Source organism: Rattus norvegicus, chromosome 15 (assembly GCF_021556685.1).
Source record: "Rattus norvegicus strain SHRSP/BbbUtx chromosome 15, alternate assembly SHRSP_T2T, whole genome shotgun sequence".
In the NCBI taxonomy this organism is placed as follows: domain Eukaryota; kingdom Metazoa; phylum Chordata; class Mammalia; order Rodentia; family Muridae; genus Rattus; species Rattus norvegicus.
Window position 1 is genome coordinate 56,482,250 of NC_141548.1, and position 18,985 is coordinate 56,501,234.

Consider the following 18,985-nt stretch of genomic DNA (forward strand, 5'->3'; position numbering starts at 1 on the left):
GTTGCTCAAGTAATGGACGTAGTTAATCAGCCCTACCACAGGCCCCAGGCTAGGATGGACAGTCAGTGTTGTAATGCATTTGAACTGGGCACAACAGTCATATCTATTTTCTTGTGTTTATAGAGTAATCAAGTGGGACTATGTTTGTTTGTTGTTTTTTTTTTAAGTTCTTCATTTTATTTATTTACCTCTAGGTGACAAATGGTCTAAAGTGCTTAAGGGTATAGAGAAAGCACATCGGCTTGTGGCCAAGCCAAATTTGGTCAAGGGTTAGGCTGCAATTTAAAAATGGATTCCTTGTTTCTTGGGTGAGGGGTTGAGTGCCATTAGCTACGGAGAATGACTGTATCCTGCGATCAAAGATCTCTTTCCCTCCCCCTCGTCCCCTCTGTGTGTGTGTGTGTGTGTGTGTGTGTGTGTGTGTGTGTGTGTGTGTGTGTGTGTGTGTGTGTTTCTGTCTGTCTGTCTTTGTTTCTTTCTCTCGTAAAACAAAACGAAAAAACAGCCCTCATACCCTTTTCATCAGAAAAGACTGGATGTGGATATGAAAGATGACATCAGATTCATTGAATGAGTGGTTGGTTCTGAGCTAAAGAGATAATTTAAGTCACCTGAAAGCTGGACCTTCTTAAAAATTAGCACTCATTAGTGTTCAATTTAGTTGACTTTCCTTTTAGATACTAATCACTTGTCTCACAATAAAAAGGACAGACTTGGAGAACTAATGGTCCAAATATCTGATGGTCTAAGGCAAGGATACTGAAGTCCTTGGTGTCCTAAGTGTGGAGCTGAATGCTTTAACTGTGACTTTTGTTTTGTTTTTTAACCTTTTTAAAGAGCTATGGCCACATGCAAACCAAATACTTTACCACTGCTATATTCCAGCTTGAATTAACCTATTAGAAATCTTTAGTAACAAAACCCAAGCACGTGATAACCCTAAGTCACTTTCAGAAAATATAGAAACCTTAATATTATATAGAAATATTATTCTAATGAAAGACTACATTGTTGAAATTTCTATAAAAATTAGCTGGAAAGTCTAATTCTCTATATGTAATTATAATAGTGTCTAAAAATAATGAAATTTGTATTTTTAAAGATTCTGACAATGGAGATATTAATTACGATTATGTTCATGAGTTATCATTGGAAATGAAGCGTCAGAAAATACAGAGAGAATTAATGAAGTTGGAACAAGAAAACATGGATAAAAGAGAAGAAATTATTATTCAAAAGGAGGTATGTGTATTGAAGTGAATGTGATATTAACACAGACCTGGTTGTTGATGACAGAAATCAACTCCATGCTGTATCTTAGTTCATTCTAGGACAGTGATAAATTGATCAGCTTCCCACATATCAGCTGTACCATAAAAGATTAATTATTTAATCTTTACATGACTTGAAAGTCAAAAATGTTTTTGCTGTTGAACCAAATTGACAACACTCCATTGTCTGTACCCATCAACCTGATACCAAGCGAGTTCTGCACATGTCAGGCCCATGATATTTCTAGATTTCTCTGTCCAGTTTTCTAACATATAGAAATAGAATTTATTTGGAAATAATTTCTGATTTTCCTGAGGAAGTTTTGAAAAATCTTAATGTTACTTTCTTGGTATCTGTATTTGTTAGGGCAATTTAGTTAGCGTGTAAGTTAAAAGCATGGGCTCTGGAGTTGGGCTCAGGACAATTGGTGGGATGGTTCTGGCTTTTAATTTTTTTTTTTTCTTGGTTCTTTTTTTCGGAGCTGGGGACCGAACCCAGGGCCTTGCACTTCCTAGGCAAGCGCTCTACCACTGAGCTAAATCCCCAACCCCCTGGCTTTTAATTTTTAACTCCGTTCAATGCCCTTTCTCCACCTCAATGTTTTAGGGAGCATGCTTGTTTTTGTTCCACGAGTTCTGAATTGACTTACTAAGTTACTTTGATAGGTTTCCCCAGAAGTGGTGAGATCAAAGTTGTCTCCATCACCTCTGAGAAAGTCGAGTAAATCTCCAAAGCGGAAGTCCAGCCCCAAGGCATCTTCAGCTGGCAAGAAAGAGCGGAAGGCTGCTGTGGTGGCTTCCCCGCTGCTGGACCAGCAGAGGTCAGTAGGGTAATCTCAGCACCAGAGAGAGAATGGCGTTTCTCTGGTGTTTCTAACAGAACTGTGTAATGGCCTTTCTGTGGTGTTTCTAACAGAACTGTGTAACTTGATTCTACTACAGTTGGTTTACCCCTCTTCTTCCTACAGATAAAGTTATAAACACAATGAAGCAAATATCTATGTCACATCCACTCACTGGACTTTCTAACTCTGGGATTTTGTGTAGTATGCAAGCCTACATGCTTTTATACTTTAGTCAATATGTATCATTTTTACAAAGTACTGTTTCAGTGTATCGAGTCAGAGCATAAATATATCCCACAACTTTCTTTGTTTGCATTGCCCTTTTTCTTAACATTTTTAAATGTTTAATATGTACACTATGTATTTGTATTTCTGTTGACATTTTGGTTTTCAGTTTTGAGCATTATAAATTAAATACAAGGAGTACTTCACTTATTTCTTTGTTTATCTGTCAAGAGGTTAGCTATTTTAAAGTCTTCACACACCAGTGTACTTATTGAATAGAATTATAGCAGTCAGCTAAAGAAACAAAAATAGGAATAATGAAATGTAATTACATTAAGGACTAAGAACAAGACGGGAGGTGTGTAAATATCCTTCTACACTCTAAGTTCAAATTAAGGTACATATACTAATTTCATTTTTATTTTTCTTAAGTAAAACAGTACCCTAATGTTGATTACTTGGCAACTCTAGTTTAGTAAGCCCACAGTAAAGCTCATGTTAGTTACTTCTGGTTTCACACCGTAACCCAGACTCATTGCATTATTTACTATGTAATGTGCCCACCTCTGAACAGACACACACACTTTCACTCACTGATCCTCTGTGTAGATACTGTAAGAGACATCTTCAAAGATTAGTCTAATTAATGTTATGCTGTGAAGTCTTTTTTCTTCTCAAATGAAACTCAAATTCCCCAAGAATGACATTTATGCTTTGACCTTTTCTTTCTTGTTAACATTTTTATCTAATTCTGTCCTGTCTGCTTAGATGTGTATTCAATCTTGCAAGCTTCAGCTTAAATTCTAAATTTTCTGTTATGTTTCTCCATTTTTTTCTTTGTATAAATTCCTTTTCATCTTAATTGCCATTTACCTTATATTTCAGCTGTGGCATATGTGTTTTATAACCTTTATTAAACTTAAGCTTCCTGAAAACTGAGCTCTTGATCATTTTTCTGTCTTCCCACAGCTCCTACAGTGAGAGCTCTATGGCGTCTCTCTGCTCTGGGTTTAGTGGTGTGAGGGGTGTGAAAGAGGCCAACCCCTAGATTGCTGCGAGCTGTGCTGACTCGTTCCTCTTCTTCTTGCCTAACTACTAGTTATACAGCTTGCCCTAAGTTCATCCATTTATCCGACAAATTATGTCGCCCAAATAGCCTTTATTTCCTTACCTTTATGTTTATTGTCTTTGAATGTAGTCTCTTCATAGAATTTTTTTTTTTTTTTTGGTTCTTTTTTTCGGAGCTGGGGACCGAACCCAGGGCCCTGTGCTTCCTAGGCAAGCGCTCTACCACTGAGCTAAATCCCCAACCCCAGAAATTTTTAAATAACTATTTAAAGGATTTATTTAAATCAATTTTATATACTCTTTACTATTTGTTATTAGCTTATCCTTTAATCTGTTGACTTGAATTTTATCACATTGCTTTAATTGCTGTATTTTCTGTATTCCAGTATGTTGCTGACCTTAAGATGTACCTATAAAATATAGAGCAGGAGGGCATTTAAAACAGTGCAGTATAGAAGTACAAGGGAAACACCGCATTTTATGTATATAAGTGAGACAGTCTTATGTAGCTCAGGCTCGTCTCTAAAGCTTCCTTGACCTGAAATTAAGTATTAAATCTACTACTTCCCTAGTGTTGGGATCACAGGTATATGTGCCAGCACACCCAAGCAAGCAGTACTTACTTTTAATATTTATTATTACTGTATATATATCATATAACATTTATCATCATCATAATCATCATCATCATCATCCTCATCCTCATCATCATCACCACCACCACACATTACCACAGCAAACCACAAATGTAGGTAGGTTTCAGAGCAACTTTTGACTTCTAGTAGTCATGTGTCTCCTTCCATCACATGGGTCAAACTCAGGTTATCAGGCTTGTGCAGCATTGTATTGAATCTGTCACACACACACACACACACACACACACACACACACACACACACACACAGAGAGAGAGAGAGAGAGAGAGAGAGAGAGAGAGAGAGAGAGAGCGTGCGTGTGTGTGTGTGTGTGTGTGTGTGTGTGTGTGTGTGTGTGTGTGCGTGCGTGTGTGTGTGGTGTTGGCAGTTCATGGAGGGCCTTGAGCATGTTGGGTAGTCATTGTATCACTGAGCTACATCTATAACCTGAAGGTGACCTACCTTAATTTCATTACTGAGTCATGGTATAAATTGTTGGAAGACATATTAAATTCAAGGATGGGAATTTCTGTCAAAATTGAATAGACTGTTTCATCCAATGCCAGTCAATCAACAAAATGACAGATGCACAGACTGTGTGATCGTTCTGGGCTAGCATAATGGAAAGATGTAATTACTGGCAAATTAAGTCATACTTTGATACTCATCTAAGGTCTGGTATGATATTATCTGGAGTCATGTAATTACCATCACAAACACATTCTGTTTTGACCTTTTGCTCTTTTAACCCAGGCAAAGCTTTCTGTATAGATGTTTTTATAAAAAAGAAATATGAAATATTTTTAGAGTTGTTCAGAAATAGTTACAGAATGATATAAAAATGATAAAAGTGGACAGTGGTCTGTGTTCCCTGAGTGGGAAGTATATTGAGGTCGTGTTGCTAAAAGAATAACCAATAGACTTCACAGTGGTAAAAGATCTTACTGATCTCAGTCCCTTTCATTAGAAAACAATGCAATAGGATAGAATCTTGTTTTCCAACTCTGTTTTAAAGGCATATGAAGAAATTCCAACTTCATTACTTTTTAAACTTGAGAGTTTCATTTATGAATGCACTGTATTTGTATAATTTCTCCCTCTTCTTTCTCCAGCTCCTATGCTCTCCCTTGTCCCTTAAGTGTATGACTCTTCAGTAGTTAGTTTATGCACACATGCACGTTGGCGTTGCTCTTGCTTGAGTAAGTGTTTAGGATGTTTCTGATTATGGCAGTGGTAATAGATAAATACTGAGATGTTGGTGATTTAACACAGCTGCAGTTTCTCATCACATAGAATCAAAATGGATGTTTCTGGGCTGGGGCGATGGCTTAGTCACTGAAGTATTGTTCTGTAAGCATGAAGACTTGGGTTTGATCTCATATAAGCAAAGCCCACATAAATAGACAAGCCTGGTGTGGTGCACTTGTGATCCCTCACTATAGAGACAGAGACAGGAGGGATCCCTGGAGCTTACTGTCCAACTACTCTTGCCCTATTGGTGAACTACTGGAGGTGGGCAGCCTTGACAGGGATGGCACATGAGCCTCCTCTCTAGCCTCTACACACATGAGCAGACACGCACCTTCAAACAGTGTTGACTTTCCATAGGCTTTGGAAGAAATTGAGAGGATGATGGCGTGCTTAAGGGTATAACTGGGCACTGCACCTATTTAGCTCTCCAGTGTACGTCAGGCAGCCTGGGTGGAGATCAGGAGCCATCTAGAGAGTGAACTGTAGAGTGTGGCTCAGCGCTGGGCCAGAAGGAAGTCAGTGAGTACCATCCCTACCTTGTGGAGTAATGGGAAAGTACACTTCTGTTACAGATCCCTCCATATTTTCATCTTTAAAGTCTTAGCACAAATGACAAATACTGTTTCTCTTTAAAGTGGGCAAATGTTTAGAAATAGAAACATTTTTTACCATTTTGTACACAAAGGGTTTCTGTAACCTCACATAATGTATTGATGTTTGTGGCTACTCTGGTTGTTGGTAGAAGGCAAGGATTTATTCATCAGACTTTAAGAATCTTTTAACTTGTGTAAGCAGCTGTTTCTATCTACACTAATAACAGGGATATGGACCAAGAAAGCTCAATTTTCTAAAGGCTAACCACGAGTCAAATGCTTTTAATCTTTTAAAAATCTTAGCGGCAATTCTGAGGACTGTGCTACCGATTTTAGTCATATATCCAGTGACTCTTGGGAATGCAGAACTCAGGGTCCTATAAAACAAGCTCCAGTGAGACCACACCAAAAGTATAAAACCCAGGGCACCTTAGACCCTAAGACAACACTGGACACTGAGAGTACGTGCTGTATTCACGAGTGGCCACGTAGTAAACAGGAATAAGTTTAGATACTAAATTGGTAAAGTTAGCACATTCATAAGAATGTTGCATTGACAGGTTTGACTTAAAATTGAAAAATAGCTATGTAAAGACAATTTGGGAGAAAAGGTTTTCATGAACACTGAAATTGTTAAATATGAAATTAGTAAAATGGTTGTGATTTAAAAGTACTCAACTTGACAAATTTGAAATAATGGTAGAAGGGTATTTCTACCATATGGAAATGACAGGAATTTGAGATGATGAGATATTTGAGTGATGAAATAAAACACACAACTGTTCATGTTCAACAGCTCATTGGTTGCTGGCAGGTGTTGAAAAAGATAAAAGTACTTGAGTTTTGTAAAAATAAGTAAATAATTAAATTCTGAGAAATAATGTAAGTATAGAGACAGAAAAGCCAGATCACCCTAATAGAAAAAGTAATGTTGACTCTTGTCTTCCTTATCTAAAGCACTAAATGCTTTGAAATAAAAGTTGCTGATGGGGCTTTAGGGATAAGAGTGTTACCATGAGCTTGCTGTCCTGTTAAGCTTTGGGTCAGCTATAATGCCATGTCAGCCAGGTTTAAATATGTAAGGGATTAAGGTCACATAAAACTAAAGCGTCAAATGATAATCTGTACCTCAAAACCACTTACAAGGTATTGCATACTTAGCCATGAAAGGCAAAATTCCAGAATATTAAGAGGCCATCTGTGTGATCTCGGAGTTGGAAATGATTTTTAAATGAGATTCGAAGATTTAGAAAGATGTTTAGTACAAGTGCCGGGGAAGCCAATTTTAGTTGATGTTATTAATTGTACCTTCTTTATTGTGAGCAAAACTGGTGACTGCCAAATTGATTTAAAAATTTAGAGCATCTATTTCAAGCAGGCCCACACAGTGATTTTTTTATAACATGATGCCCTAAGTTGGTTTTTGTTTTAGGCAACCGTCTGCACTTTATCTGTGTACATTCTGAGTGAACACTGAAGGTACTGCCGTGTATGTGCGGGAGTGCTGGTTTGCAGCATCAGGATAACTGCGACCACTTTCGTGTGGCTGCCAGTGTCGATTCTCTCATGTTCTTGAGGTTGCTTGCTGTAATTCCATTTGTCTCTTTCTTTTCTGCACCACAGAGTGTGGCTAATTAACCATTACCAAGTTAGATGTTTGCTTTCTTTCACGTTTTCTTCTAGGAATTTTAAACTTTGGGTTGTATGTTTCTGTCTTTAATTCGGTTTGAATTAATTTCTGAATATGATAAAAGATAAAAGTTCGACTTCGTTTCTGTACATGGATATCTAATTTTAAAGGTAGATATACAAAGGAATCGAAGTAGACTACTGCAGTGTGTTAAGATCTTGAAACATTTATGTTGATTTAGTAATTTTTCCTTTTGTAATTGGTTTCTTATAGAGAGAGTGCTTTGAGACAGGGTCTTGTTCTGCTCATGACTGACCTAGAATTCCGTGAAGCACACACAGACTGGCCTTGAATTCACTGCAGTCTTTCCTCACCCACACAAGTGCTGAGATGACAGGCATCCATCTATTCTATGTGAACTAAAATAAAAAAAAAAAGAAAAGAAAAGAAAGGAAGAAAGCAATTTTAGTATTTGTTCTTATGATGTTATGTCTTTTCCTGAAACTGTTCCACTGCCCCTAACTCCTTAGAAACTACTCTTTAGAATAACATAACTAATAAGCATTGTTTTTAAAAGGAAACTAAGTTAGTTTTTCGTTCCTTCTTGTATTTTTTCCTGGATATTGGTTATTAGTATATGGTGTTGTAAAAGGACACATAATTAAAAATAATTGTTGCAGCCTTTTAAAAAGCACTTTAAAATCATCCACATGGGGCTCCAGAAATATTGAAACTTCTAACCTATAGCTTTATGTGCCTTCAGAAATTCAAAAAGCAACCAAAGTAAAAAGAAAGGGCCACGCACTCCTAGTCCACCTCCTCCTATACTAGAAGATATCATTCTGGGAAAAAAATACAAAGAAAAGTATAAAGTGAAAGACAAGATAGAAGAAAAACCAAGAGATGGAAAGGACAGAGGACGGGATTTTGAAAGGCAAAGAGAAAAACGAGACAAACCAAGGTAAGTAGAAGTGTTTGGTCAGTATTTATATGAAGTCAGGATTCCTGACTGTGTAGAGCTGTGGGACATAGGTGGGTGGCTTTTTAAATCGTATTACTGTTCTCAACTGTGTGTATTACATTTAATAGTTCCCACAGTGAGTTTGGAGTTATACATTAACTTCAAATTATTTTTGTGTATTTAAATGAAAGTTAAAGATGATAACCGTATTAGATGTTTAGCATTGCATGGATGGACAGCAGTGTGGGACAGATATTCAGAATGGCATCTTATATGTTTGAAACGGCATTCATCACACCGTAACCTCCCACACACCATTCTGATTATGTTTCTGTGAATTTAATGACTTCAGATTCATTAAAAATAGAATCATGCAATCTTTGACTGGAATATTTCATTTATTTTAATGTCCAGAGAACTCATCCCTATTATAGCATCTGGCAGAATTTTCTTCTTCATAAGACTGAGTGATATTTCATATGGTACAAATCATACTTTATTTATCCATCCTTCCATGGAGAGTGTTTGGTTTGCTTTCACCTTTGGGTTGTTTTTAAATAGTACTATTATAACCGTGGGCCTAGAAATACTTGAGGAAGTCACTGCCAAGTCCCTACATAACCTTTTCCATTGTTTTGAGGGTTATACTGGTTTGGTGTGTGCATTTGAAAGGCCATGTCAAGAATTAGTTTGCCGTCACATTTGTTGAAGTGACTGGTTGTCCCCCTTTGATTGATTCTGACATCTCTGTGGGAGGTCATCTGAGCATGTGTTTTGGAATTACTTCTGAGCACTTAACCATTGGACTACATGCCTTTGTGTGTTCCCATGTACAAGTGCATGCACATGAGACAACTCTCAAATTCATTAGGAAGGCCACTATGAATTTGACAATGCTTTGCTCTTTAAATATATCTCTGTACTACATTTTCATTCACTATGAATATGACAGTGCTGTGCTCTTTAAATATATCTCTGTACTACATTTTCAATTCCGAAAGAGCGAAACCTACAACTTCAATCCTTTGAAAGTTGTTTTGGCTGTTTGAGCTCTCCAAGGTTTCCATATAAATTTTAGGATGAATTTTTTTTTCTTGTAAGAATAAAAGATATTGGAATTTTGAATGCCATTGGTTGTAGATTGCTTTCATTAGCATAGGCAGCTTAATAACTCTAATCCATAAACACAGATGTCTCCTACCTGTTTCTGGTGGTGTCGTTTCTTTCAGTAGTCTTTTGCCACCTTGCTTAGATTCATCCTAAGTATATATTTGGATGCACTGTAATGTGTTTCCTGATTTCATTGTAGTACGCAGAGACACAGCTGATGTTTCCTGTTATTTCTCCTACAGCTTTATTGAACTCACTCATTCTAAGAGGATTTTGTTTTGTTTTTGTAGAATCAAGGTTTCCTACATACAAGATATTTTACTTTTTTCTTTTCCATTTGATGACATTTGTCTTTTTGACTTAATTGCTGTGGCTAAAATTTTACATACTTATGGCTGTCTTATAGAGGAAGCTTCAGTCTTTCTCTGTAAAGTGATATATTAACTGTGAGCTTTTCATAAATGGCTTATTGGTTATCATCATTTGAGACAGGGTCAAATCATGTAACTCTTGCTGGCTTGGAACTTGCTATGTAGACCTGGGTGGCCTTAAACTCTGCCTCCTGAATGCTGGGATTCAAGGCATATGCTACTATGCCCAGCTCTACTGGGGACTAGTAAATGGTTTTAAATTTGTCAGATGTTTTTGTGCATTAGCATCCTTGTGTGATTGTTTCTTTATATTAGTTCCTGTAGTATATTGTATTAGTCATTTTTCAAAGTATTAACCACTCTTGCTTTCCAGGAATAAATGCATGTAGTTATGGTGTATGTACATTTAACATGCTGTTCCAATCACTTTGCTAGTACTTCGTTGAAGATTTTTGTATCTGTATTCATTATCTCCTTGCTTTATAAGATTTGTAAAATATAGATTTGATAAGAGCCAGATTCATTCTTGGTCAGTTTTCAGATTCTTTAAGTTTAATGCTTCCCTTGAAAAAGTATGGTTCCTTACAGAGATCTGTCTCTTCTCCTTTCTCTCTCCCCCTCCCTCCTCAAACACTTAGAATTGGTAAAGATTTTAAGGAAATAGGAAGATGGCTTGGCAGGTAAGAACATTTGGTCTGCAGGCATGAGAACCTGAGTTCTCAAGTGCCAACAAAAGGAGAGATAGCTGTACATGTCTGCAACCTCACCATTGTAGGGGGAGACAGATGGGTCCTGAGAGCTCACTGGCAGCCAGCCTCAGACGCAGTGACTCTTCACTCATTGATGGCCTTCTCAAGGCAGGAAGGCAGTGATTGATAGAGGAAGTTACTCCACATCTTGCTCTGGCCTCCTCATGCATCCCCTCCCAAAAGAAGGACTTTAATACAGACTTTAATATAGGAACTCAAGGGAAGTCACAGCAAAGGGTACAATACTCATTTTCCACGACAGACGTGAGGTTCTCAAAGAGAGTGGCCAGTCTTTCTTGTTGAGTTTTAGTGCAATCAAGATATTGACATTGCAGGAACAGGACAGACATTTTACTTGGCTCTGCTTCTATATAAGATACTAAGCTAGTTTTGTTCTCTAATATTTTTTCAGCTGTTAAATATGTATAATACACTTCACTGGATTCAAGTCAGGATTAAATGAAGGAGTACTCCTTAAAACTAAACTAAAATATTCAAAAAATACAAGCATTTCATTTTTCTGCCAGGATGCCAGAAACTTGGGATTCTGCTCTCGTATTGGATGGATTCTTATCTCCTCTTCTCAGTGAAAATGCTTATGACATTTTACTGTATTCTAGAGCGAGACACCTTTATTGTTTAGTGCACACCTTTTATATAAACAATGCACATAAGGATTAGGCTGTCAGCCATAGCTGCTACTTCCTGTCTTGATTGTGGTCTTTTTGTTTTCATGATTCTTGATCATTGGATGTTGCTGCTGCTGCTGCCGCTTCTTCCTTTTTGGGGGGCAGGGTAGGGTTGGGTGAGGGGAGAGACTGGATCTCTATTATATAGCTCTGGCTGGCCTGGAACGCACAGGGATCTACTTGTCTCTGCCTCCCAAGTGCTGGGATTAAAGACGTGGATTACCATGCCTAACTGGTCATTGATTTTTAAAGTAGTAGCAGAGAGAAAAATGTAAGGATCGTAAAATCTGCATTTTTATGGTTTAAAAGGGTATATGAGAAGAAAATATGGCTAAAATGATAAAGTCATTATTTGGAGAGAGATTAGTGTTCTGTCTTGAACTGTAGTTTTCCTTCCATGATATAGATAGCAAGATCTGATAGATAGAAATGGTCTATAATCCTTTAAAGATAGTGTAGATTAATTAATACTGTGGATTTTTTGTGTGTATGTTCTTTGAGCCAGTTATCAAGAATATTATAGATACCCTTGAACCAGTCTTTTTCTTCTTTAAATTTTTTTTATTTTTCTCTCATTACATTCTAGCCTTAGTTTTCCTTCTCTCTCCCTACCATACCTCTCTCCTAGATCCAATCCTTTTCCATTTCTCTAAAAACAACAAAATTTAAAAAAGGCAGGCCTCTCGGCAGTACCCACCAAAGATGGTGTAACGAGTCACAGGAAGACACAGCACAGACCCTCATGTCGGGGCTGGATGAGGCAACGCAACAGTGCAGGCTAGAGTCGGACAGAGAGACCCAGCCCACTCCCAGCCCACTGTCGGGGGGGGGGCCCACAGGAACACAGGGCTCTACAACCATAGGGATATACAGAAGTCCATTCAGGGTGTGTGTTGGCCGCGTCAGTCTTCAGTTGATTCTGCGGCTGTGCTCTCATGGTGTCCTTGACTCCTGGATCCTAAAGCCCTTTCTGTCCCTCTTTGGCAGGGGTTCCCGGCTCCACCCAGTGCTTGGGCACCGTGGGTCTCTGCATCCCACTGGTTGCCAGATGACACCCTCTGATGGCAGTTGGGTTAAGCACCAGTCTATGAGGATAGCAGAATATAATTTAAAATATATTGGAATAACTCTAACCAAGCACGTGAAGGACTGTCTTTTGACAGGAACTTCAACTCTTTAGTTTAAATTAAAAAATGAAAAACTTGAATCAGTTTATTGCATGATAGGCCTGTCTTAAATGATAGCACTTCTGCTGGCCTTTCAGATTCTTCAGTCTTTAGATGGAAGACTTGACGGTGACAGAAATGATATTGTAGGTCCAGGCCAAGCCAGTCATTGTTTTCATGGACGAACCATAGTAACAGATGCCACGGCTCATCTCTTCATCTTGGAAGGAGCAAGTGTACTTGGCATGCTGGCTAATTTCAATTTTCTTCCCCATTTTTCAGAGGGAGGCACCATAGCAGGTCCCATATTTCCCAATGATTCTCAGTTCATTTAGCTATGTCACTAGAACCTAAGCCCAAGCCTAGAGAAAACCGTTTGAATCAATTTTAACTGTAACCCAGAAAGAAACTTAAAACCATAGTTCAGGGGCAATCATTTTTCAGTTTTTGATTTTTAAGTTTATTTTTTATATAATTACATTATTTCTCCCTTCCATTTTCTCTCTAGAAACCTTCTTTTGTGTGTGTGTGTGTGTGTGTGTGTGTGTGTGTGTGTGTGTGTGTGTATGTGTGTGTGCGCGCGCGTTCGTTCCTAACTATGTAGTATATATAACTAGGTACTATAACTTTTTTAGACTGTATAATGTTACTTGTATATATATTTTCAGGACTGACCATTTGGTATTAGATGACCAATTGATGTCCTTAGGGAACACTATTTCTCCTGCTTTGTTACTTGCCTATAGTTCTTTGTCTAGGTTTCAGGCCTCATGAGCTCAACCCTGTCCATGTTAGCATGTCTCTTGGTGTCTTCCTTGTTCAGATGATGTATAGACAATCATGTTGGTGAGAATTTATAGATGTAGCTTCTGACGTTTCTAGGAGATACAAGCTCACAGCACACTGCCTGACCTGCAAGCTCTTACGACCTTTCCACTCCCTCTTCTGCACTGAGCCCTGAGCCCTGAGGCAGAAGTCCTGGTGTGGATGTATCAGCTGGCCTGAGCTCCACACTTTGATTGGTTGTGGTCTTCTGTACAGTCCCTTGTACTTGTGGGTATCTAAGAACACATGTTTATGATGCGGTTCAGGATTATGCTGGTTCGGTAAAGTTATAGGTGATCTCTAAGATCTGTTCTAGAACTTTTGTTTGCACTTGAAAATCAGTTACATCTTTAAAAGACAATATGCCTTTGTAATTTTACAGCACTGTGAATTAAAATGTATCTTGAGTTATTTCTTATACTTCCGGTTTTAACTTTATATCCCATCTCGTTTATGCATTTTCCTTAGCTGGAAGTGAAAACTCTTGAACAAGTTTCTTATTGTTTTTACTCATAGGTCTTCCTCCCCGGGACAGCACCATTCTCCTCTGTCTTCTAGACATCACTCGTCGTCCTCACAGTCAGGGTCATCTATTCAGAGACATTCTCCCTCTCCTCGCCGGAAAAGAACTCCTTCCCCATCCTACCAGAGGACTTTAACTCCATCTTTACGACGTTCTGCATCTCCTTATCCAACCCATTGTCTGTCTTCTCCTCAGAGAAAGCAAAGTCCTCCAAGACATCGCTCTCCAATGAGAGAGAAAGGGAGGCATGATCATGAACGGACTTCACAGTCACATGATCGGCGTCATGAAAGGAGGGAAGGTAAACTCTGTATTTGTGCTTTTTCTTTTTCAAAGAGTTCTTATACTTTACTTAAAAATCGTCCATCCACATCTATCATCATGTAAGGACTAGAAGAGGATTGCATTGTGTTGAGTCTTCTGTAACATGCAGGCTGCAGCAAATGCTTAAATGAAGAGAAATGACAAGTGTTAAGTATGCATTAGTGGGCACTTAAAGGTATGCAAGTTGGTGCCCCCTTCTACGATATTTAATGAGTATTTTCGGCCATCTGAGTGTTAAAAGTACTTTCTATTTCTCAATGTGTTTTTAGAAACGAGGGGGAAAATGAGCTGGGGACTTGGCTCAGTGGTAGAGCACTTGCCTAGCATTTATGAGTCTGTAATATTCGGTCCCCAGCACCACAGAACAGACAGACAGACAGACAACCCAAGGAAGATAAAAGGAAGGAAAGCAGAAGATAAATGATCCAAGTTTAAAAGTACCAGGAATGTTTGGTAAAGGAGGGGAGCCAGGGGAAACTTCCAGGTCAGCCAGATCAGTGCAGTTACCCCATGGGATTTCCAGGTAGAAACCAAGAAGTAAGTAATAATTGGGAGTGTAGCCCAGTGGTAGAACTCCTCCAAAGCGTGAGTCCTAAGCTTGATTCCCCAGCAGCCAGTAGAACAGTTTTCCAGATCCCTGAAAATTAAATTCAGGCTGGGTCTGCTCTTTCAGTTCAGGCTGAGATGCTGTGTAGAGAAATAGCTCTCATTTCTTTGTGTGCTTTGTGTGTGTGCATGTACTTGTGGAGTTGGCTGTACGTGTGTTAATGTAGAGGCCAGAGTGTGCATCCATCCTGTGTCTTCCTCCTCTTACTGTCCACTTTATTTCTGAGACCTTCTCTCACTGAACCTACGCTCACTCACTGTGTAGGCTAGACAGCCCCAGGGATAGTTTTGTCTTTACCGCCCCAGAATCAAGATTACAGGTGGGTGCCACCATACCTGTTTTAAACTTGGTTTTATTTTGTCATTTACCCTTATTCACTCTTTTTCTGTTTAAAACATGAATCTTTTTGTAATAAAATATTTTTTTTTTTGGTTCTTTTTTTCGGAGCTGGGGACCGAACCCAGGGCCTTGTGCTTCCTAGGCAAGTGCTCTACCACTGAGCTAAATCCCCAACCCCTGTAATAAAATCTTAAGAACTCTGTGTGAAATATATCTAGTTCCCTGAAACTATAAACAGAATTAGAATTGTTTCTAAAACTGTGTTACAGAAGCTCGAGGCAAAAGGGATAGAGAAAAGGACACCAGAGAAGAGCGAGAGTCTGAACATGACCACAGGGATGACAGAGAACCGCGAGACAGTCGGGACCGGAGAGACACTAGAGACCGCAGGGAACTTAGAGACTCCAGAGACATGCGGGACTCCAGAGAGATAAGGGATTATAGCAGAGACACCAAGGAGAGCCGTGATCCCAGAGATTCCCGGTCAGCTCGGGATGTCCATGACTACAGGGACCGTGAAGCTCGGGATGCTCATGCTCGAGATGTTCGGGATGTCAGGGATGCTCGAGATGCTCGAGATGTTCGGGATGTCCGGGATGTCAGGGATGCTCGAGATGTCCGGGATGTTCGGGATGCTCGAGATGTCCGGGATGCCCGGGATGTCCGGGATGTTCGGGATGTCCGGGATGTCCGGGACACCAGAGATGCCCGGGATGCCCGGGATGCTCGAGATGGTCATCGAAAGGAGGATGTATACCAGGAAGAAGCCCGTAGTTATGGCAGAAACCACCTGAGAGAAGAGAGTTCTAGAGTTGAACTAAGGAATGACTCTAGAAATGAGTCTCGAAGTGAAATTAGAAATGACCGCATGGGCAGAAGTAGGGGGAGAGGTCCAGAACTGCCTGAAAAGGGTAAGGTTTTTGCATGTTAGTGAACTATACCTTGTATATTCATATAGAAAGCATGAACTATCTAAAGTTTCTTTTCTAAATGCATTATTACTAATATTTATTGTTAGCATTTTATGAGAATAATTTGCAGTTAGTTGAATTCCATATTAGAATTACTAACTTGAGCAGAAAAACTAAGGTGAGTTGGGTAAGTCATGCCCACTTAGTAATGTAAAATACTATGAAAATTGTCTCCAGACGGTTTGGATTCTCTGAGCAATGTAATTTTTGGTTGCTTGTTTGCTTGCTTGTTTGTTTGTTTTTCTCATAGTGTTCTTAATATTTTAGAGTACCAATAAATAAATAAATAAACAAACTTTATACTGTTTTGAGGAAAAATTGTGACTGGTAGACTTGCTGCATAAAGTTTATCTGTTAACTATTTTTCAAACATCCTTTGTATAGGAGGTCGAAGCACAAGAGGTTCCCAAATGGATAGCCACAGTAGTGGCAGCAACTACCATGACAGCTGGGAAACTCGAAGTAGCTATCCTGAAAGAGACAGATACCCTGAGAGAGATACCAGAGATCAAGCAAGGGATTCTTCCTTTGAGAGAAGGCATGGAGAAAGAGACCGTCGGGATAACAGAGAACGAGGTTTGTTGAAATGAGATGTATCCTTTAGTGCTCAACAGCTGGGGAAATAGTTCTTTAAATTAATACCAAGTCTCGTTTAACATGAAATACAGTTTATGAGCCACAGCACATTTGAAGCTATTCATTTAATCTGTGTGGTGTAGGATTGTCATTAGCTACCGGCACCTAATAAAACCATCTAGAGAACTGGAGTTGTCCTGTTGTATGTGGTGGGTGCTCCTTAGTGTAGGTTACTGTGTGCCCTTACCAGGTAAACCCCTGCAGCTGAAGGACCTGGCTACTCACTTGTTAGCTGGTGCAGTGATTTTACAGAGTTTCAAAGGTCAGCTAAAGAAGTGAACAAGAATGGAAGGCAGGGAGAGAGAGAGCGATTGAGAAGGCAGGGCAAGTGTGGTGATAGGGCTGAGGAGTATCCAGAAAACCAGGATGCTCGCATTGTGTCCTGAGAGCCCATACTTGCCGTAGCTAATTTCTTTTGTATATCTCAAGTAGAAATTTCCTGATAATCTATTGGATGATCTTATAAATCAGTGTTGAAGCTGGATTACTAGAAAGTATGTAAGGATTAGATGCAGACTAGAGTCTCTTTGATACCATCTACTGACTTTATAGTTTTTATTAAACATCATGAAAAGATATTTATGCAAAAGTGTAAAGGTAAGAGAAGCAGCTAGCACTGCAAAATGATAAACAAATTCTGTTGAGAATAAAGGGTAAATAGAAATTCCTGGAGGTGGGTAGTACTTTACTATGTCCCAGAGTATAAAAGAAACTGCAGTGGTTATAGTGTGATGAGCAGAGCGAAGAGGAGAGAGGTTAAGGGCAGACATAGGCACAGGTGTGCCCTGTCTCACTTTAATACAGACAGTTGAGATGGAGTGGTTGCCAGGACTGAGAAAATTCTGTTAGCCAAAGTAACAACTCTATGGACTGTCATGAAAGCTCCCTTAAGTAAAGAGGCATGGTCTGCGTTAGCCTAGAGAATGTGTCGGCTTGCTGGAGAAAGAGTGCAGTGGTGTGATGGCATAAAGCAGCCATATAGGCCCAAAAGACTAATCCGCTCCCAGGTAGCAAGCAGGGAGGTTATGAGGCTGGAGTGTGGTCTCCTGTAATTGGTAGCCAGGCCGCTGAAGCAGAAGATAAAGAGGGACTGTAGCAGAGGCTATAAGCAACCTCTAGGCCAGACTGGAATGGTCAGAGTTAATCACTTTTCACTACCTACAAGTAGCTGCTTTTAGTCATGCTGATCCGAGTTTCTATGAGAAACATACATTTGGCTGGGAAACTGAAGGCAAAGATGCTGACTGCTTAGACTGTTGATGATGTCATCCTCTGACAGCACTGAGGAAGTTCTGCATTACTGTAGCAACTGTAGAGAGGGGCTGGAAACAAAAGAGGTGTTAGAATGAAATCCGTGTTCCTATGTAGAATGGGATTGGGAAAAACATGAAAGCACAACTCTGCAGAGTACATTTTGGGGGAGAGGTCAGAAGGAAGACAGTTTGGCATGTTACTGTAGCATTTGTAGATCCTTTGTATTTCCCTTTAAGATAGGAAGTTTTGGTTGGGATTATAAAGGGTTCATTTGCCATTAAAATGACTGAGTCCAGCTTCTGGTGCTACTGTATCAGAGGTTACTGATAAATTACCATATTGGTTGTTTGTTTTTATTTTTTCAGGTTATTTTGTAATGATGATTTTGATTATAACTACTAAACCAGAAATTTCCCCTAAGCATAGATTTGCTACAAAAAAAGTTATGATGCCAGTAGATCCATGTAAAGTTGTAATGGATTTCATCAAAAGTAGAAAAGAGTCACAAAAACAGACTTTTGGTTCTGATACACTTGATTAACTGGCAAAGTTGCTAGAGTCACTTTCACACCATTGGTACTGCTAAGTTTTTAAAGAAGGAGCAGTGAAGACCCAGTAGGATTTCACTGTTTGAGCTTTAAACTTACATGAACTTTTGAAAGGGACCTGTAAACCCCAGGGAGGAGTCTTACCTTGGTTGCTTTCATCACGGATAAGGCAAATTCAAGGGACTCTGTTGAACCCAGAAATACTCTAATCCTATCTGCTTAGCATCCGTTCTTGTCGCCAGCCTGTTGAGCATATGTATGTAGCCTGGTTTATTGATCACTCAACCAGTAAACATTGTTATACAGCTTGAGAGTGGTCTCCAGAGTGCCGTGCCGTAGGTCCCATGGCTGTGTGGAGACAAGAGCCTGTGCCATTCCCAGTGCATGGTTTCTG

The 18,985-nt window shown here is 39.3% G+C and overlaps 1 protein-coding gene across 10 annotated transcripts in view; it reads left to right on the forward strand.

The window, feature by feature from the left end:
- The window catches only part of Zc3h13 (zinc finger CCCH type containing 13), a 64,493-nt gene that overhangs the window by 28,433 nt on the left and 17,075 nt on the right, over positions 1–18,985 (forward strand). For all 10 annotated transcript variants that reach the window (XM_087585709.1, XM_087585707.1, XM_087585711.1 and 7 more), the window contains 6 exon segments: positions 1,103–1,242; positions 1,938–2,092; positions 8,282–8,479; positions 13,906–14,213; positions 15,452–16,093; positions 16,538–16,729. In XM_087585709.1, coding sequence (XP_087441835.1) covers positions 1,103–1,242; positions 1,938–2,092; positions 8,282–8,479; positions 13,906–14,213; positions 15,452–16,093; positions 16,538–16,729 — 1,635 coding nt within the window.